General features: G+C 40.3%; 1 protein-coding gene across 3 annotated transcripts in view; it reads right to left on the minus strand.

Annotated features, from left to right (window-relative positions):
- The window catches only part of USP47 (ubiquitin specific peptidase 47), a 101,988-nt gene extending 86,148 nt beyond the window's left edge, over positions 1-15,840 (minus strand). For 2 of the 3 annotated variants that reach the window (XM_043972857.1, XM_043972856.1), the window contains exon 1: positions 15,661-15,840. In XM_043972857.1, coding sequence (XP_043828792.1) covers positions 15,661-15,699 — 39 coding nt within the window. In that variant the 5' untranslated portion in view covers positions 15,700-15,840. The remainder of the gene's footprint in view (positions 1-15,660) is intronic. The other variant, XM_043972859.1, reaches the window with a different exon arrangement.
- Between the last annotated feature and the right edge of the window lie 6,465 nt (positions 15,841-22,305).

Consider the following 22,305-nt stretch of genomic DNA (forward strand, 5'->3'; position numbering starts at 1 on the left):
GCAAATGAGACTGAGGTAGAAACTGCACAACTTGACAACTGATTGAATTTGTGGGATGAGGGAGAACGAGGAGTCAAAAATCCCTCTTAATAAGCTGTAAACCTGGGTGATCAGAAGCAAGGTTATGCCCTCGGCAAAAATAGAGAAGACTGGAAGTAGGAATTAGGTTGAAGAAGAAAAAGAATGAGTTCTGGGTATGTTGATTTTTAGATACATAGAGCTGACATCCAGTTTGTCCAATAGACAGAGATGTACAAAGGGAGCTCAGGAGAGATACCAGTGATTGAAAATACAGATTTGGGAATCATCTACATAGATAATTAAAACCATGATGTGGTCCTTAAACAGAGTCCAGGACAAAGCCTTGAGGTCCACCATCACTTGGGGGCATGACAGATGAACCAGCAAAGGAGAATGAGAAAGAATGGTCAGAACAATAAGAAGACAACCAAGGGAGAGAACAATAATGCCATGAAAACACAGAGAGGGAGACAGTGTTATGGAGAAGGTGGTCAACAATATCACATGTTACAGAGTAGATGTGAAGATGAGGATTCAGAAAAAGGACATCAAATTTGGCAACTCATTCAGTAAGAAGTTATCAAAAATAAATATGCAATCTTTCTCATTCAAATTCACAGACCCCCTTAAATTCTATGGACTATGGATCCTGAGTTAAGAATTCTCACCGTATAAAAACAAAAAAGTATTGTGGGAATTAGAGAAAAGATCACTTTCACTTTGCTCAAGGGAGAAAAGGAGAAAGAGGAAGGAGCATTTGAACTGGTCTCAGATAATGAGTTTTAATTCAACAAAACCACATAAGGTACAATGTACAAGCTTGGGAGTTTGGGGGCTAATTTATGAGGAGCACAACCACAAAGGCCTTGTCATCACCACAATCTATATTCTCCAAAGTTCCTGTTTAAACATTACAAGAAAGCTAACTCATCCTCTCACAAATCAAGTGAAAGGCTATTTGTGTGTGTGGGGGGGGGGGAGGTTAATAACAATTAACTAGGCTCCTCCAAGTGGCAAAGGTACTTCCTATCTAATATCCCTGATTCTCAAGCTCCCAATAAACAAGGGTCCTCTGGATGTTTTAAATCTCCCAAGGTACTCCACCCAAAAGTTTGCTCTATCTACCCTGTTCCAAAATTGATATTATTATGCTCTTCTCCCATAAAATCCATACACTGTAACTGCTTTGGATCCTGTCTCCAGTCCTCCCTTCCAGTAGAAACCAGCTTTAGCAGTTACTGGGGGTCAAAAAGTCCCCACCCATACTCCCTCGCCTCCACCTTCTGGGTCCTAGAATAAACTTCTTCCAGACTACCGAAGAGGGAATACCACAACCTTAATGGCAAGGTTCATTCACTTTAAGTACCAAGAGTTCTAGCACTACCCTACCTACTGTGATGATTCAGGGGGATGCTAAATAACATCTGATTTTCCCATCCACACTTTTCCTAGCTTACTCTAGAAATGTGTGGCTGTGTAAAAATATTATTTTAATTTATGTGAATGGCTTAATAAGTTTATACAATAACATACATTTTAATAACAGATATGTATACAATTAAATGTCCTATTAAAATGTAATTGTGTGGTGTATGATTTCTTTACTGATAATCACACATGTTCAGTCTGTATCAGACTATTGTTAACATGCTCCTCACCCCAAATTTTTAAAAATTAGAGGACATGGGATGCCCAGCTGTCCAATCTGACTTAAGCAAAAGTACAAATCGGGGAGTGATAGATAATGCAGCATGGTACAGTGGGAAAAGCACTGGCTTGGTAATCAAGACAAAGGGTTTTGCTCCTGGCTTGTCATTAACTAGACATGACCTTGGTCGATGTCACTTCCCCTTTCTGGGATTCAGCTTCTTAATCTGTAAAATGGGGGAGTTGGACTTGATCTGTGAGGAACCTCCTAACTAATATTTTATTATGCAAAGCTAGAGAGGCCGGGTTCAGTTCAGAGTCTGGAATGCTAGGATAAAGAATTGAACTTTGTTCAGCAGAACATGCTAAACTCTTGAAGGTTAATATGAAAGAGCAGACTCAGAATAAGATTAGGAAGACTGATCTGAAAGTAGTATTCAAGAAAGATCTGGGGAGAGGGCAAGGTAAGAATTGTTATAATACTTCTATAGCAAAGCTTCTTAAACTGTGGGTCCCCTTAGCCTTCCCACGGAGACTCATATGGGGTCAAGTAACTGAATGTGGGGGTTGAAAAAAAGTGGCAACAGTAAAAAGTTATGTATGCCTATTTTATACATCTATATATCTATGATTGTATAAAAATTTCTTGGGCAAAAAGGGATAGTGAGTGGAAAAAAATTTAAGAAGCTCCATTCTGCAGCACCACTGAAAAACTGGGCCCTGCTATATGTCACATCAGTAATATTTTCAGTTCCCCAAAATAGGATTCAAGATTTGTTCAAAGAACTAGTGTTATTTAGTCTGGGGAAAACCAAGGGAAAATACAATAACATGCAGAAGGTTCCTAATTATCAAAGCTATTCCAAAGAACAAAGACGTGCCTCAGCAACTAGTCAGGGCCCCCTTCAATGAACATCTTCAAATGGAAGATGGATGACCACTTTTCAGGTGTTATAGGAAAGCTTTATGCTTCAGGTATGCACTAGACAAGATGATCTCTGAGGTGGTCTTTTAACTCCACATATGAACTAATTCAACCATTATGGAGAGCAATTTGGAACTATGCCCAAAGGGCTCTAAAACCATGACTACTCTTTGACCTAGCAATATGACTACTAAGTCTATATCACAAAAGGAATAAAAAAACAAGGAAAAAGAAAATTACCTACATATCAAAAAATATTTATAGCAGTACTTTTCTAGTGGAAAAGAACTGGAAATTGAGGGGAATGCCCATCAAATGGGAAACAGGTGAAAAAGCTGTGGTATGATTGTGATGGAATACTACTGTGTTATAAGAAATGATCAGAGGAGCAGCTAGGTGGTGCAATGGATAGAGCACCAGCCTGAGGACCTGAGTTCAAATCCGACCTCAGACACTTAACACATTTAATCCCAATTGCCTCACCAAAAACAAACAAAAGAAATGATCAGCAGGATGCTCTCAGACAAACCTGAAAAGACCTACACAGATTGATGCAAAGTAAAATAAGTAGTACAAAGTAATGACAATATTATAAGATGATCAACTGCGTGATTTGTAATTCAAAATCTTATGAAAATGAATGTTGAAAATTATATATGTAATTGGGGACAAAATTAAAATACTATTAATTAAAAAAAAAAAGATGATCAACTGTGAATGCCTTAGCTATTCTCAGCAATCCAATGATGCAAGACAACTCTGAAAGACTTATGATGAAAAATACAAATCAGAGCATACTTTTTAAACTTTATTTTTCTTGGCGGTTTTTGTTTTGTTTTGTTGGGGGGGGTGTCTATGTTTTCTTTTAAAACATGACTAATATGTAAATCTGTTCTGCATGACTATATATATGTATAACCAATATAGAATTGCTTGTCTTCTCAATGGGGGGTAGGTGGGAAGGGAAGGAGAGAATTTGGAACTCAGGGTTTTAAAAGCGAATGTTAAAAATTGTTTTTACATGAAATTGGGAAAAATAAAATGCTAAATAAATAAGTGCCTAATTAAAAAAAAACTCCATGAAATAGGCAGTTTAAATTTTGAAGATTACTTATGAAATTACATAGGCATTCAACAGAATCAAAAGTATAAATATGCTTGCTATAGTAAAAGAGAAATGAGGTCACTTAAAAAAATTAAGTATATATGGAGTCTACAATGTGCTCAGTACTATACAGTTTGGGGGACATGGAAGTAAATGAGTACTCCCCTTCATGGGCCTATGATCTAGTTGAGGAGCCAACACAAATGAAAACCAGGAATTAAGGCTAACTCAACTAACAAAATTCTGAAATGATAGTTCTATCTTATAACCAAGCCCTGCTATAAAGTCAGGAAATTACACTTCGGTATGACTTGTTTGCTTGCCCATTTATAATAGGCTTTTACAAAATTAAATGCCTGCTAGGAAGTTTTACTGAATACTGTGTTTCAAAGGAATTAATATTAGGTGGCATATGCCTATACTTGAGATAAATGGCAAGTTAAAGAAAAATGATAAAAAGTTTAAGAAGGTCTTTAAATGTCTAAATATTCCTTTTTCTACTCCCCTGAACTACTAATTTTAGCCATCATATGAAACAGCATATTATACAATCAGATGATATATTATCGAGTGGTACAATCTTTCCCTTTTCAATTTTTTATACCTGTGATCTTTATATTCTTGCCATCGTTTAGCTTATTATTTCTAATACTGGTCCTAGTAAACAGGTAACTGAACAAACCATACAGGTCTCTGCACAAAATTTAGGATCTAAAACAATCTATCTGGCCTTTGTTAGTCAGCTATCTTTCTTTGCAATTATGATCAGGGTTTCTTATGAGGAGGCCCTTGTTGACATGTAATGACTCAGCAAGTGAAAGGCTTGTTTACATGTTCTCAGATGTTCTACTAACTGTGCCGTTAATTTAAGTTGTGTTTGGTCGACCTATTGCTACATATTCTATTTAGATACACAAAAGGTAAATTGGAAAGTATGTGGTATCATACAATGTTTATTACCAAAATGATCTTTTGTGGCAAACAATTTAAAGCTCCATTTCTCCATTTGTCATATTTAAGTTTTCACATCTGCCCAAGAGATAGCCTGGTGTATTAGAAAGAAAACTTTCCTGGATTCTAACCTGTTTCTGCTACTAAATACTTTGTGGTACTGGAAAAACTACTCACAGCTCTGGTACATTTTCATCTTTAAAACTACAAAAGTTGAACTGGATGACTTTTTAGGACAGTGATTCACGACTTCAAAGTCGCTAACTACAGTCACTATGATGAAGTTTTCATATACATATAATATTTAAGACTTTAAAGAACTATCCTCTCCTCCCCCCCCCCAAAATGGTGTTGGATGAGGTACATTTTACCCATACTTTTCATAAGTTAAAACAGAACAGGATAGAGTATTCTAAAACATATTTTCAAATATCTAAGGTTTCTATCATATATTTAAATGAAATCCTAGTACTTTAATTCTTGTAACAATGTTGTACAAGCTAAGGCTTCTGAACCATTCTCTCCCCCCCCCCCAACCCACCACCTTTTAAAAGGACAAGATTAAAAATAGTAACATTCTTTAAAGGTATTAAAGTATTTTATAAGTAAGAAATTTAAAAAACCAACAACACAGTAAGTGGCACAGTGGATAGAGCACCAGCCCTGGAGTCAGGAGACCTGAGTTCAAATCTGGCCTCAGACACTGGACACTTACTAGCTGTGTGACCCTGGGCAAGTCACTTAACCCCAACTGCCTCACCTAAAAAAAACCCACAGTAATTCAAAGGGGGAAAATGGTTCTATGTTTCAACTGAGATCACAAATAATCTTTCTCATTTAAGAAAACCTAATTGCAAAGAAGTGTATTTAAGAGATAATCTGTTTCAAATGAAGATATAAACTATTTAAACAAGTTTTAACAGTAGCATTTAAATATACTACATTGGTCTGAATATAGCCTGCACTTTCCTCCTAGAATTTATTTATGTAAAATAATGCCTATTGGCATTAGACAACAAAAAAATATTTTACTTAGCTTTCCGAATTCAAAGAAATTTTGTTTTCTCTGAAACATAACCTTCATTTGGGGCTACCTACCTATCTCAGGACAAATAGGCTGAATAGTTCCCCATGGCCCTTTAGTCCATATTATGATGAAACAAAGAAAATAATTTCACCACCATATAGCTAAAGCCTACAGGGGGCTCAGAAAGATGGCTTGTTGGCAGTCACACTGCTAAGTCAGAGCTGTGCCTCAAAACCAGTCCTGATTTCAAATCCAGTTCTCTTTCTACTGTCCTATGATGCCTCCCTATAGACTTTAGATACAAGAACAAAGACAAGTCACCTCTCTTCAGACCCTGGGCAAGTTACTTAACCCCAATTGCCTCACAAAAAAAAAAGAAAAAGAAAGAAAAATCTTACAGTTATCACGAACATTTTTGCAAAAGTGAAACAAAAAGGTCAAAATCAAAGCAATTGTTTCCATTTCTTTTCCTGAAAAGGTCCTTATTGGCATCTGGAAATATTTCACTTATTTCCTTTCACTAGCAAAGAGTTATCACCCTAAAAAAGTGTAAAATATTTAAGAACTTCTATGTGTCATACTGTCTTTGACACAGAATAGGTATTCAATAAACATGTAAATAGAAACTCAACAATAGTTCTGTGCCCTAGGAGCAATTAAACACCTCTTTAAATACTTAAAAAGTCAGACATACAAACTTTACAAAGAGAATAAGAAATCCACAACTTAAATACAAAACTCAAGTTTTTATACTTCTGTGGGATAGGTTATGCAACACTAACTCCTAACTGAAGTTCAGAAGACAGGAAGGTATGGAATAAAAGGTACACATGATTATTTGCTTTTCGATTCACTGAGGAAGGCTTAAAAGGATGGGTGTTTTCTGGAGATGTTTGTTTTTCTGGTTGTTTGTCCTTTGTTCTCCAAGAGGACCATGGCATGGGGGTGATGTCAGGGCTTTCAGTGAACTGGATTTAAGTGAGGGAGGGCTATACAAGGTCAACAACCTCATTCTCTCCTTCAGAGCATCTGGGTCCAAAGGCAAGATATATATCAGGACTAATGGAGGTGCCCTGAAAGTTTAAGACAACTGAAGTTAAGTGACTTACCCAGGGTCACACAGGTGGTAAATGTCTGAAGTCAGATCCTCCCAACTTCAGGGCCAGTGTTCTATCTATTGTGCCACCTAGATGCCCTTAAAGATGTTTAAATGATGGATAAGCAGAAGCCTGTCAAACTGGCAGAAGTGTGTTCCTATCATAGGGGATGGCATATCATATGCCTACAATCAGACAAAAAGACCTGTGAGTAGTAGGTCTGGCTGAGAGAAAAGAAAAACAAAGACAACAGCACTAAGCAACTCCTGGGCAGTCTTGGTAAATAGCTCTATAACTGAGAAAGTTGACTGTACAACTGACATGCAGAGTTCTAATAATATAGTATCTGAAAAAAAGGACTAAAAAAATCAAATATGTTACTTATGTCCAAAAGCTAATGTCTTTTGAGCATGCGAATATTCAGAAATTAATGCCTTTGTTTCCCAAAGCTAATGTGTGAAATATTTTTTACATAAAAAGAATAGAAAGATTTCATTTGGGTCAAGAAAGGTATTTAATGAGCAAATTACATAGCCCTATTCTTTTGGGGGGTAGGGCATTGTTAAGTATTCAAATAAGCAATAAAGCTCATACCCCCACACCCGATAGTACAACTACAACGTTCCTAGTCAACTTCAGACTGAAGATTCTCATACAAGTTTACTTAAAATAAACAGACATCCAAACTTCTATATTTTTGAACTCTCTTTCTGTCACTTAGTTGTCCAGACACCACTGCTCTTTACTGAAAAGTCACAATATTTATTTCAAAATAGTATTTTACTAAACAAATATCAAATACTGAAGGGGCAATGTTCACCACAACAAACTGTATTAAGTACAAAGATTGTTTAACCCTGTGACTGTTGAGGACAATCTCCTTTGCCTCTTTAAGCAAATTCTAAGACTAGTATGGGTAGCACAGAGTGCTGGGCTGGAGTCAGGAAGACTCATCTTCATGAGTTCAAATCTGGCCTCAGATACTTACATGTATTAGCTGTGTGACCTTGGGCAAGTCACTTAACCCTGTTTGTCTCAGTTCTTTATCTGTAAAATGAGCTGGAGAAGGCAATGACAAACCACTGTAGTATCTTTGCCAAGAAAACCCCAAATGGGGTGACAAAGAGTTGGATATGATTGAAATAAGTGAATGACAACAGAAAGCCTAGTCATAGTGGGTGGGGGTGGGGGTGGGGGTGGATGCTGATGAGCTGCTTGAGTTGACAGGATCTGAACTGTGATAGGGTTCAAGTCAGTGGGGGCATCTGCAGCAAATCCAAGACTAGTATGGTGAACCCCCAAGAGCAGAGGGCCACAAGGCTGCCTAGGGAGGGGGAAAATTGGCCCTCAGTGGAAAAAGTGACAAGGTTAAAGTTTCTGTCATGGTCAGAATGAGGATGGGCCTGTGTGGCCACTGAACTTCTAGCCTTGAATGGAGACCCCATCTCAAAAACAAATAATCTAGTCCTACTGTCTACTTTTTATTATTGAATATAAAAAATTCCATCAGTTTTAAATACAATGCCAATATATAACTTTTGAAAAAAACAACTAAAATTATTTATCAATCTCAAATTGTTTTATCTAACAATACTTCAAAGATTCGTGATTTCATCAATGTGGATGCCAATTAACAATAATAGCTAATATTTATATAGTACTTACTATGTGCCAAGACCTTCCTAGATGAGGAAACTGAGGCAAACAGGGGTTAAGTGACTTACCAAGGGTCACACAGCTAAGTGTCTGGAGTTGAACAGACCTTAGGCCTTCTTGACTTCAGGCCCACTGCTCTATCCACTGTGCCACACAGCATATCAACATAGAATGAAACTTCTCTTGGCCTTAACTTGGTCTTTGAGTGTTACAGACATATAGTTTATCATCAGGTCCATACTTAAAGCCTTTCTAAATTGGCCAGACTTCGAGATCCAGTTTTAGATTTCAAGAGCAAAGCACCTAAATAATTTTTTCTCAGAACTTCACAAATGAAAGAATGAATTAAAAAGCATTCATTAGGGGGCAGCCAGGTGGTGCAGTGGATAAAGCACCAGCCCTGGTTTCAGGAGCACCTGAGTTCAAATCCTGCCTCAGACACTTGATACTTACAAGTTGTGTGACCGTGGGCAAGTCACTTAACCCTCTTTGCCCCCCTCCAAAGCATTCATTAAGTGCTTAATATGTATCAGGCATTATACTCAATGATAGGGATACAAACACTCTGGGGCAGTTAGGTAGCTCAGTGGATAGAACACAGGGCCCAGCTGGAGTCAGGAAGACTTCTACTTCAAATTTCTCAGATACCAGCTGTGCGACCCTGAGCAAGTGACTTAACCTCTTTGCCTTAATACAGTGGAGAGAGAAATGGCAAACCACTATCTTTGCCAGGAAAACCTCATAGACAGTATGGTCCATGGGGTCATGGAAGAGTCAAACATGACTAAATAACAGGGATACAAATTCAAAGCAAGACAGTCCTTGTCTTCAAATAATTTATATTTTAATAGAGGAAGGCAGCACAAATAAAGAGTATTCAGGAGAAAGAAATCAAAGGGGATGGGAACTGGAGTCATAGGATAATTAATTGACATACCCTTTCCAGGAATGGTAGTGTTGATGTGATTACTGTTTTCAGAGCTAAATAGACTTGGAAAGTGGAAGAGGTTGAGGGTACATGAATGGCAATATGATTCTAGGGGCAGAGATTTGAGTTCCAGGAGGTGGCAGAGTTTGGAGTACAGATGACATGGTATGGAGATGGTTAAGAAGTGGCAAAGAGATAAAAATTCCAATTTTGGTTTGACTTTCCCAATTTTATATTATCTGCTTATATTTTAATTCCTTAATCATGCTTAGGTTAGTATAATGCCATTTAGTCATACAGAAAATTTCTCTTCTATCTTACTTAAAGACAAGGATAGTTAAGGCTAAAATAAAAGCAAAATCTATACTGGACTTGTCAAATTTAATAGCTGTTTAGGAAGATTCCTTAAAAAATGAAGATTTTGAAAATATCAAATCACATATAATTATAGTAATAAATGGAAAACCAGTCAATATTAAAATTTTATTTTTTTAAAAAATCATATAACATTTATCTCAAAGAGGTTCAAAGTACAAGACAGGCATACCCAATCTAACATTATTCATTTGTTCTGTGAAAATGCAACAGGTAAAACAAGGTAACAAGGGGACCTGACTATTAGTATCACAGGAGAAATGTTATAAATGAAAGATATTTTTCAAGTAGAGAGGGGGAAGAGTCTCCTGTAGAATAGGTGAGACAGAGGAAATAGGAGAAGTGGAATAGGTCAAAAAGCACCCCCCCCCCCAGGGAGTCTGACCAGCAGACTGAACTATGCTGAGCAGCTAAGGCAGAAAGCACTGGTTGTACACTATGCTGGAGTTTAGATTTTATACTTTAGTATAAGTAGATTTTATGCTTTATTCACAAGTTGTTGTGAAAAAACAAATTCCTGGGATATATCTACACATACATATGAGTCAATTCCACCATGTACCTGGGAACCAGGAAGGTGGAAATTATTTATAGACTGGTTTAATAGGCCACAGCACAAAGAGGTTATGTGAATTACTAAAACCACAAGAAAAGTATACATATAAGAAAAAGTTAAAACACTGGTGTATAATTTCTTCCAATCCATTCTGTAGATTTCTTCATTTAAAAACCGACTGAAAAACTAGGTGATAGGTAAAATACAAGTCCTAAAATTCACCAAAGAATTAGTATAAAATCTATCTTCTTGGCCATTTAATTTAACTTCTTAACTTGCTAACATAGGCAATAAAGTTAAAGAGACTAAAACAAATACTCACCAAACACCCATGATCTACCTAACATACTGCTAGTGAGAGTGGGAGATCAAGCACAGGAGAACTAATTGCTGTACTCAAGAAGTTTACAAGCTTTACACATGTGAAACAAAGTCAGGACAAGGCAGCATATTTTAAATTACTAAATTGTTGTTGCAAAAAAATGGTGAAAACCTCACACTACCACAAAATTGAGGCAAAATAACAAACAGAAAAGGAAACAAGTGGGTAAAATTTTAAAAGCATGAACACATCATATATATATAGTGTGTGTATGTAATTCACATGTGTACAGAACTTTAAAGCCTACAAAAAGCTTCCTCACAAACAACCCTGTGAGATAATATATCATTCTCATTTTACAAATAAAGTAACTAAACCTTAGAGAGTGTAAGTGACTTGACCAGGGTCAGGATTAGAATACAGGTCATTTTACTCTAAATCCAACATTCACTTCATAACATCACATTGCCTCTCCAAGGAATAAGTAAATTTCCATATCTTAAACATAAGCAGAACATCCCAACCTCCTTTAGCTAACTACGGTTAAAGTCTGATGAGTATTCTTTGCTATCTTTCTCTATGGGCAGCTAGGTGGTGAAGTGAAGACAGTACTGGGCCTGAAGTCAGGAAGACCTGAGTTCAAGCCCAGCCTCAGACACTTACTAGCTGTGTGACCCTGGGTAAATCACTTTGACCTGAAATGGCAAATCAGTGTGGTATCTTGGCAAAGAAAACCCCTAGTGGGGTCACGAAGAATCAGACATGACTAAAATGACTAAATAGCACAACAGATCCTTCTCTTAGTTGGTAAAAATCTGAAACCATTATTTTGAGTAAGAGCTAATGGAAAGAGACAGAGAGAGACCCAAGTCACAATGACATATCACTCACAAGCCCTTCCATAATTTAATTAAGGACACTGTCAACAAAACGCCATTTTCTACATTTGTCCCTTGCTAGGAATGATGGGTTCCTTATAAAATAATGTTGGAGGTGAAAGGCAAAAACAAAATTGGCTTGTTCTTTTAGGAGATTCTCAGGGCATATCAGCTTTTGATGGAAGCAATGGTTTTTTACATGAAAATATAGGAGGAAAGATGAGCCCAAATGAGTTTGCCTATCTATCCTAGGAAGATATTCTTCTTACTCCTACTATTTTATATTACTCTTTTAACTTTTCATTACCTAAACATTTTTTGAATCATTGCTAAGTGTCCTCAAAATGTTTCCATACGTAAGCATTTGTAAAAGGTGTCCCAAAAGTTTTAGTGAAGTTTGATGGTTCGAGGGGGTTTAATACTGCACTAAGAATTTTGGGACGTCTTGTATATATTCTGTATTCTCAGCTTCGTTAAGATGCTTGAAGATATGAATTGTTTACTTATGACAGATCCTGATAAGGCACAGGGAAGTGCTGTACCGAGGGGCATTCAATAAATTTTAACTATGACATACATTTCTTGCAAAGGAGGAGAAAGTTCAAAACCACCCATACTTTAAGACTGAAAGAATAATATCACTAACCCACAGATATTAAACACAAAGAATCTGGGAGAAATTTTTTATAAATTCTTACTATAACTCCTGTTTTTAAATCACCTTTGTTTCTGAATACATTCCCAATAATATCCAATGAGCCGCCCATGAAATGAGACAAAAAGCAGTCCAGCAAAACCAACGAATGTACTCAGTTACAGTCCTCTCAAAAGGGAAGGGGGTGCAATTTCTCAAATTTAAGAGTAATAAGGAATAAAGCCAACAAATATTTATTAAGAACAATTATTATTATAGGGTGCAATGAATTGGGCCCATGAGTTACAGAAAATAAAACAAGATCTCTCCGTTATTGTTCAGGAACATAATAACATGAAAAGTTAAATAATGCAAAATTCAAATAGCTCAAGACGACAGAAGAATTTCACAGTAGTATATGATTAATTACAAATTAATTGTACAAACAGTAAGTGTTATAAGAGTTGGGGTGGGGGTGGGAGGTAATGGAGACTAGGGGATTTAAACTCAACCTTGAAAGAATATGGTTAGGGAGAAGGCTGAGGGGAGGGGAGGATGGGAAGCAAAACAAAAGCCTACAGGTTAAAAAAGCACAAAGTATGATGGAAAAATAATGAGGAAACCAGTTTGGCCGGAACAAAGTTTTGGGAAGGTAAGATAAAAAGGAATACGGGCTGGGGTCTAAACCAGGCTATGGAAGGCTTGATTAAATGTTATAATGGAAAAGGCAGATTTTGAACAAGGTAATGGCTCCTTTATAGAGATTAACCTGGTGAAGGAATGAAGGGTGGACTGGGAGACCAGAGGGAAAGAGCACAGAAATAAAGCCTGAACAGCAATGGTGATGAAGATGATGGGATGGATATTGTGAAGATCGTATTTAGTGACTGATCAGATATTGGGGGAGATGAAAAGAAATACTGAAGCTTCCATTTTTTTGGGGGGGGAATGAGTTCAACTTTAGACATACTGAGTAAGATGACAATGGGACACCCAAGTGGAAATGCTTAGCAGGAAGCTGGAAACATGGGATTGGAACCCAGGCGTGGTGGGGGAAATCACAGGACTGGAGAAGTACATGATTATTACTGTTGTTGATGTTGCTGCTGATGATATAATATCAGCTAACCTTCATATATAGACCTTATTATGTGCCAGGTTCTGTGCTGAGCATTTTACAACTATTATCTTATTTGATTCTCATGACAACCCTGAATGATAGGCATTGTTATTATCTCCATTTTACAGGTGAGGAAACTGCGGCAGGCAGAGGTTAACTGACCTGCTCAGTCACACAACTAGGAAATGTCTGAGGCTGAATCTGAACTCAAGTTTTCCTGACTCCAGGCTCAGTGCTCTATCCTCTATCCACTGCACTTTTGGCCTTGATTTGAGTCTTCTATAAGAAGTGATAGTTGAAAGCACAAAAGGTGAGATTTAAGGGAGTACAGAGAAAGAGTTCTTGGAAAACCAGCTACTGAAGGAGAGGTCAATGAAAAACCAGGATAGGAAAGTAACACAAAAATTACCATAGGCAAGAGCTGGGGGTGGGGTATAAGGAAGGGGAGGGATCAACAGCCTCAAGAGAACTCAAGGTTAAGGAACAAGAAAAAGGCAATGGATGTGTCAATTGCTAGGAGATAATTTGTGGCCTTGGCCTTTTAAGAGTGAATTCTAGTAAAGACTAGGATATGGGAAGTTAAGAGTGAGGTTTGAGATCAGGAAGTAAAGGTAACCACTGTAGACAACTTTTATGTTTCATCTGGCAGTGAAAGCCAGAAGAGAAAAAGGCCAAAGTTTGGGAGAACTGTGTATATATACTAAACGGTCACCAGAAAGGCAGAAGTTAGGGCATAACTGGGGGAACAATTCTGCAGAGAAGACCCACGAGGAAGGGGATCAAAGGGACTGATAGAGGGCCTCTTTAAAAAAATTCCAAAAGGTTGAGAAAGCACTGTGGTACAGGGGTATCTCCATTTATAAAGTGTAAGGGTATAAGTAAATGAAACTTCCCCAAACTAAATTATTAAATCCATTTAATCTGAACTTAAGTTTTCCCACTGAAGAAGAGCACACTCATTCTCTCGAACTGGTTAAAAAACAAAACCAAACAAAAAAGAAAACCAACCAAAGAAAAAAAAAAACAGAACAAAACAAACAATGTGGGTGGTGGGATGTTATAAGGAAAAGAAACATCACCAATCACTAAAAATCTAATTATCTCCAACTCTAAGATCACTAGACAAAGACTGGCAATTTTTTTCTTTGTATAGGTAGAATTTAGCACAGCCATTTGACTATTTAACAAGGCGTTAAAGGGGAATTTGGAATTTCAACGTCTTCACAAAAGCTGGGACTACACAACCTTATACAACAAAGCTAATACCACATTTAAGTCACCTATAGAGAATTTCATTACTAGGGAAAAAATTCCAGCAGTGTGTTTCTATTTGTCTTAAAAAAAAAAATCTAACTTACAGCTTAAGTCTTCCGTATGCATTATTTCCCCCATGAGAATGTGAGCTCCTAGAAAGCAAGGACTTACTTCCTTTTCTATCCGTGTCTCCCCCCCCCACTTAGAATGGCTTGGCAGTCAGAGTAAGCGCTTAAAGAATGTTTTATTCATTCATTCATTTAACTTATATATATATATATATATATAACTTATAAATATATACACACACACACACACTCTACGTACATGCAGGCATATATTTAAATACATAGATTTATACTATACTTATTTAGCTATACATCTAGATATGGATCTCTATATCCGTACACAGATCTCTCGCTATATCCATGCAGACGTATATGGAAATAGAGATCTTACTCACTCTCTAGATATAGAGCTATCTCTAGTGACTTGTCGACCAGCATCATTTAAAGCGATCTCCAAGTTTTACTTCGTACGCTGAAAACAACGTGGATCCTAAAAATGCCTTTCCCCCACCCCCCACCCCCTCGCTGGCTAGTTTCAGACGCTGACAAACTTCCGTCGAGAGTCGACAGACCCGAGCCGGGCATTCCCGGGGACCGGGGGCCGGGCGGGGAAAGCGCGCCCCCCAGACCCGGCAGACACGGCCGGAGCCCCGCCGGGCTTCCCGCAGACCCCGTAGGCCGGCGGCGCGCTGAGCAGACGTTGTCCCGGCGGAGCCAGGACCGCCGAGCAAACGGCGAAGGCCAGGGCGCCCCGCTCCCGCCCCTGCCCCCTCCCCGAAGGCCAGGCCCCGTCGCCCCGCAGCCGGCGGAGCCATCGGCTGATTAAATAAAAGCCCGGCTCCCCTCAGCCTTCCCCCGGAGAGCGGGCCCCGGGCTACGTCCCCTCCCGCCGCTCGTTTGCTTCATTTTCCGGCGTCCCCAAGGAGCGAAGCTGCCCCCCAGCCTCCAGCCGCTGGGCTGCTCCGGGGCCGCGGTCGCCCCCCACGCGGGGCCCGCGGCTTAGGCCGGGCCGGCTGCCGGAGGCCTCGGCGCGGGCCTAGGCGCCTGGGCCGAGCCGGGTCCCCTCGCTCCCGCTCCCGCTCGGGCTCCCGCTCACCTCCTTCGGGACGAGCTGGTTCTCCTCGCCCGGGACCATGGCTCAGGCTCGGCCCGCGGGCGACGCGACGCGAGGGGCGGCGGTTCTGGGCCTCAGGAGAGAGCGGCCGAGCCGGGCATTCTCCCGCCGCCCCGACCCCGGCCACTCGCGGAGGCCTCGGCCCGAGCCTCGGACGGCAGCACGCAGACACAAACCCACGGCAGCCCCACCGTCACCGTCACCCTCGTCGTCGTCGTCACCCTCCTCGTCGTCGTCGTCGTCGCCGCCGCCGCCGCCGCCGCCCGGCCCCTCCCCCAGACGACGGCGATCAATGGAAAAATGGCGGCCGGAGCTCTCGCGAGACTTGAGCGCACCCGGCTCCGCCAGCGGTCGGTTCCGGGGCCAGAGCGAGGTTGCGGGCTCGCTAGTTCCCTGCGGGGGGTTCCGGGGCGCCCCGGCGCCGGGCCGAAACGGCTGCCATCCCGAATGAGAAAAGGCCGACCCTTCCCAGCCCGGGCCCTGCCCCGCCTGCCTGAGGCCTCGGTCCCCTCTTTCTGCCTTCCCTGTCCCGTAGCTTCCCTCTGACCCTGCGAGCGTCTGGGGCCGCGTATAAGGATATCTCCGCCTGACCCTGTCTCTTCCGCGGCTCGGGGGCCCCGGCCAGTTCCGATCAAATCAAGTCAGCAAGTAGTCAGCATTTATTAAGTGCCTACGATATGCCAGGCACTGTGCCAAGAGCAGGGGGTGCAGAGAAAGGAGCTCACAACGCAGGCATAGTAATGTACAAGCACGCTGTAGTCAAGACCAATGGGAGATCATTGACCGAAGAAGGAGTTATAATTACGAGACAGACTTCCTGTGGAAGTGCAAGCATTTATTAAGCGCTTATAGTGTGACAAGCGCTGTGCAAAATGCTGCGAATACAAAGGCAAAACGCACAGCGCCAGTCCTTGGAGTGCGTGAGTGGTATTTTGTTGTTGTGTAATTTACAAGAGCGTTTCTCAAGGTGGGCAGAAAGACCAGAGTTCAAGTTTGGCCCCTGAAGCAGATGAAGCAGATAGCCATTTAAGAACCCATTCAGTGCATTGTACATACAAGAAAGGGCAAAAAAGAACGCTCCTGCTCTCAGGGAGTGCCCAGTCTTAATGGGCAACTCTCCCTGGCAACTTTCTGACAGGATACATTGCATAAGGTTTTGGAGTGGGCGTTTTCCGCACTAGGAGTTCATAGGTCGGGCTTGCAAATCTCCATAGCTTCTCTTTGGTATCCTCTTTCTCTAATCAAACTTTTATCTTTGCTAAAGCTTTGTTCAAATTAGCAAGAATTGTATGCCAGGGGCAGCTAGGTGGCGAAGTGGATAAAGCACCAGCCCTGGATTCAGGAGGACCTGAGTTCAAATCCAGCCTCAGATACTTGACACTAGATGTGTGACCTTGGGCAAGTCATTTAACCCTCATTGCCCTGCCCCCCCCCAAAAAAAGAATTGTATGCCAAGAAGCTTCAGAATATGCTTGTTTTGTGATCCATTATCAGTAGAATAAAACAGTAGCTAATCCCTTCTTTTTATGCTGTACAGGGTATCAAAAGTTTCTCTGGCCCTGTCTTAAGCCATTTTTGTTTGTTTGTTTAAAGCATAGTGGTTGGGGTCCACCTTGTATAAATTTGCATGTGCTTCAAACTTATTATTCAGTCACTTCTGATTCTTCTCTAAAGCAAAGATCAATGAGTTATTCAACAAGTATTTATTAACAAGTCTACTATTAAGCAAGAAATGTACCAGAATATAAATACAGATGGACCAAAATGATATTATGATATTGAGGGTCAATGTACAGTGTGTTCAGTTGTGGCTGATCACACCAATATGAACTGGGGAAGCTCTAACACAGGTCAGGCACAAATAGTTCCTATGACAATTTGGGAAGGAGATGTCTCTAACTTTGCTCATCTCGAATTTCTTTTGAGTGAACTACCAAAATTCTGCTTTGCTTATAGAACACACTGCCTTCTTTGATGTGGGCACACCATGCTAGACAGTCCTGTGTTGGCTGTCTCCCTTGTCTCACAACAGATAACAAAGTTGTTCAGAGAGACCTTGAAAGTGTCTTGGAATCACTTCTTCTGACCTCCACGTGAGTGCTTGGAGCCTTGTGTGAGTTCTCTGTAAAACAGTCTTTTAGGCAAATGTGTATTTGACATTTAAACTATGTGGCCAGCCCAAGGAAATTGTTCTCTCTGCACTCGAGTTTGAATGCTTGGCAGTTCTGCCTGAGAAAGAACCTCAGTGTCTAAGTACCTGATCCTGCCGGGTGATCTTCAGAATATTCCTAAGACATTTCAAATGGAAGCAGTTCAATTTTCTGCCAAGACTGTTGAGGAGCATCCCAAATGCTGCGCTGGCTCTGGCAAGGCATCAACCTTATAATCTGTGTGGACATCCTGGAAAATGTACTGCCAAGGTAAGTGAACTTATCCACAGCAGTCACAATTAACCAATGGTTCCATATATGGATGATTCGATGTTGGCTGGTGGAGAATGTTTTTTTGGTGTTCATTGTTAGGCCAAAATTAGCACAAGCAGCAGAGAATCTACCCATACTTTGTGGCATCTCATGCTTAGAGGCTGCAATGAGTACAATCATCTGAAAACAAAAAATCACGCACCAACTCTCCCTCCACTTTAGTCTTGGCTTGTAGACTTTTCAAGTTAAATAATACATATGTGCTGACAATACAAGAGTGAAACAGTCCAGTCTTCAAGGAGAATTCTGTGGGATTCTGAAAAGCAAAGGGCGGGAGGCGGGGGGGGGGGGGGGGGGGGGTGCATTCCAGGCTTGGATGAAATGGAACACCATATGTGAGGATCACTAAGGCCAGTCTGAATAGGGCCCTATAGTGCACAAGGAGGAGTAAGGCCATAAAGTGAGGTTGGGACCCGGTTTAGAAGGGCTTTAAATGCCAAACAAAGGAGTTTAAACTTGATGCTGGAGATGAGAAGGAACCACTTGAATTTATTGATTAACAAAGCAATATGTTCAGACCTGCACTTCCCGCAAATCCCTTTAACAGCTGTGTGGAGGATGGAGTGGAATAGGGAGAGAGATCCCATGCCTACACTATTTTTATAGGGTTAGTCCTTTAATCATTATAATTGTTGTCTTTAGGGACTTCCTAACCTCCTCACATCCTCTCAAAAAAATCAGTGCGTTCATGTTTCACCTTTTTACCAATTCAGTTCAAGAAGTATTTTTAAACTGCTGCTAGAATGTCTGTTAGGCACTTTAAAAAAAAGTCACTTTAATTTTAAGCACAGTTTTTAACATAAAAATAAAAATCAATCATAGACTTCTTAAAAAACAAATCTCCTTGAAAAGATCTTATTCCTTCAAAGGAAATTAGACTGGAAAGAAAATGACTGGATTTCAGAAAAGATGAACAGATTATCTTTAAAAGGAGAAAAGCTGCTTAGCAGGGGAAGTGGTGGGAGATCGCAAGTGCAGCTTTAGAAGGGAAATATCCTCTCTCCCAGGTCAGGTGTCCTCTGGTAGAAAAATTTGAGACTGGCAGTTAAATGTTACGTGGTGCTAGACTTCTCTACTTGTATAGCTAATGCAGCAACTTTTGTGATGTATAATTATCATCCGGAATGCTGGTGTATCCAGAGCTCCAGTGATCATACCAATAAACTTTTGTTGAATATCTCCTATGTTGATTTTTTTGGGGGGGCGGTGAGGTACTTGGGGTTAAGTGACTTGCCCAGGGTCACACAGCTAATAAGTGTAAAGTGTCCGAGGTCGGATTTGAACTCAGGTCCTCCTGAATCCAGGGCCGGTGCTCCATCCACTGTGCCACCTAGCTGCCCCTCCTATGTTGATTCGAGAAAATAATCAGTTTCCACCCAGACTCAGTGTCTCATTTCAGTTAACTAAAGAGACGTTTATGTTCTGTGATAAAGTCTCTAGTCCCCTGGAACAGAGAAATAATATTTAGTACCATTTCTGGTACTAAGTGGCTATAATGACCTCTCTATTAACCATGACTTAAATTGCAAACCACTCCAACAGACAAACCTAAAAATAAGAACAATGAACAAAAACATTCACTAAGGACAGATCTGTGTCACTTGGTATTTTTCCCCTTTCTTTCCCCACTAAGAATCTCATTATCAAGTGTCATAATAATTTCAACAATAATAATATAATGATTAGTATTTCCATATCCTTTAGGGTATCAAAAAATGCATTACATTTTATTCTTATAATAATTCCAAGAAAAGATAGGCACTGTTATTATCCCCATTTGATAGATGAGGAAACTGAGGCAGGCAGAGGTTGGGTGACTTGCCTAGGGTCACACAGCTAGTATGAGTCTGAGGTCACATTTGAACTCAGGTCTTCCTGACTCCAGGCCTAGTGCTGTATTTCCTTTGCCCCCTACATGTCTGCCTTTTTCATAGAATAAAAGATTTATACTTGAAGAAGACCTTAGAAATCATTTAGTTCTAACCCCTCATTTTACAGATGAAAAAACCAAGACCTGGAAAGGGGAAATGAGTTGCCTAATGTCATACAAGTCCTAAGTGTCAGAATTGGGATTCAAATGCAGGTTCTTTAACTTCCAATCCATTATTTTGTTGTTGTTCGTGGTGGTGGTGGGGGGGTGTTTTGTTTTGGTTTTTTTGGAGGGGCAATGAGGGTTAAGTGACTTGCCCAGGGTCACACAGCTAGTAAGTGTCAAGTGTCTGAGTCTGGATTTGAACTCAGGTCCTCCTGAATCCAGGGCCAGTGCTTTATCCACTTCGCCACCTAGCTGCCCCCCAATCCATTATTTTTCAACCACCCTACACTATACTGGCTTCCCAATTTGTTGTTCACCTTATATAAAGTAAACCTTACTTTTTTAAAAAAAATTTTGCATGGTAGCAGAGAGGATAAATAATCCTAGATTCTTGAAGGCTTTGCCCCTGGATTGCAAACTCTTGACAAATTTTACAAAGCTAGAAGGCTTAGTCTATAGACTGAGTAATGAATTATGTGTTGGTCATTTCAGAACTGGGCTGGCTAAGTAGCTAAATAACTAGCTAACCTAGTAAGACTCCTCTCCACAAAGTGAGCTTTGGGGTAATACTTTTTTTTGTTTGTTTGTTTAGGGTAATTAATCAAGGTCACCTTGTAAGGCATGAGGTGAAGGGGGAGATTCTTATCTGTATTGGTAGAGGGACAACCCACACCGGCAAAATCACAGATCCTTGGAGTAAAGAAGATCTTGAGTCTGTTGCCTTATGGGCATTCAATTTTTTTCTTGTGATGATGGTAGAGCAGAGGAAACAGTATCTTTCCACACATTGCACACATTGCCTAGTATCTGAAAAACAAGATAACTTGCTTGGATTAGATTACTATGCTATGCTGGATTTATTTAATATAAAACTTGAACCAAAAAAGGAAAAGAAACTTCAGATTAAGCAACCAATGTCAAGCCAAATTCTTTTCCTGCATCTCTCTTAGCTTCACTTGTACTTTACTTTTGATGGAGTTAAATGCTCCCAGCTTAGACACAGATGAACTATTCCTGATGCTAAACCCTGTGGAGTTCTTGTTTTTTCATTTAGCCGCTTCTGAATTTCCCCATCATTTTCATCAAACCAGTCTTGATGTTTGTGAGTATTCTGACCCAGATGAGCAAATGCAGCAATGTACACCCAAATCTCTAAAAGCTACCTACTCCTTTTCTGCCCCACTGTTGCCAACTGTGTGTTGGCTCAATTTTCCCTCCAAATTAGCAACAAACTGCTCCTGCTTCATTGACATTAAGTCTTCTGGTAGTCATTTTGTGTTGGGGCTGCTATAATTTTTTTTTCCGTCATTCTTGAAGAAGACCATGACATTGGGCAATGTCATGACTTGCAGTGAATTGGATTTAAGTGAGGGAGGTCACCAGCCTCACTCTTTCCTCCAGAGTCATCTGGGTCTGGTGGTAAAATGTATATCAGGACAACTGGAGGGGGCCCTGGATGTTTAAGGCAATTATGGTTAAGTAACTTGCCCAGGGTCACACAGCTAGTAAGTGTCTGAGGTCAGATTTGAAATCAGGTTCTCCCAACTTCAGGACCAGTGCTCTATGCACTGGACCACCTAGCTGCAGATGCAGAGAGATGTAGGATGCTTGGCTCAGAAAAAAGGCAGATGAAATTCAGTTTTACACTGTATTTTTAAAATAAATTACTATTGCAAGCATATATTCATTTATCAATATTATCCCAGTAAAAGATTGACCACATGTCTCCCTAAGTTCTCATGGTCTCAGGCCACATGGTAGAGAAAGCAGGGAAAGAGCTTCAGCATGCCAATTAGTTTGAGCAGGAGAAAAGACCCCAAAGACCCAGAGAGATAGCATGTGGTCTCAAGGAGACCCAAGCAACCTAGTGAGAGAGACAGAGAGCATGTGGTCTCAGAGAACCAAGAGAGAAGCTCAGAAGATGCCCCAGAAGACCTTTCGTGGAGTCTTCCAAGGACTTTTTTATCCTCTTTTGATAGAGGCAAATCATTATACCTTGATCCTGGAGAGATGGGCTAAACACTTACGTAGTGTTCTCAACAGACCATCATTAATCAATGCTGAAGCCATTGAAGTCAACCCTACTCTAGACAAATTTCCAATTGAAGA

The sequence above is a fragment of the Dromiciops gliroides genome, chromosome 6 (genome assembly GCF_019393635.1).
Source record: "Dromiciops gliroides isolate mDroGli1 chromosome 6, mDroGli1.pri, whole genome shotgun sequence".
Lineage (NCBI taxonomy): Eukaryota > Metazoa > Chordata > Mammalia > Microbiotheria > Microbiotheriidae > Dromiciops > Dromiciops gliroides.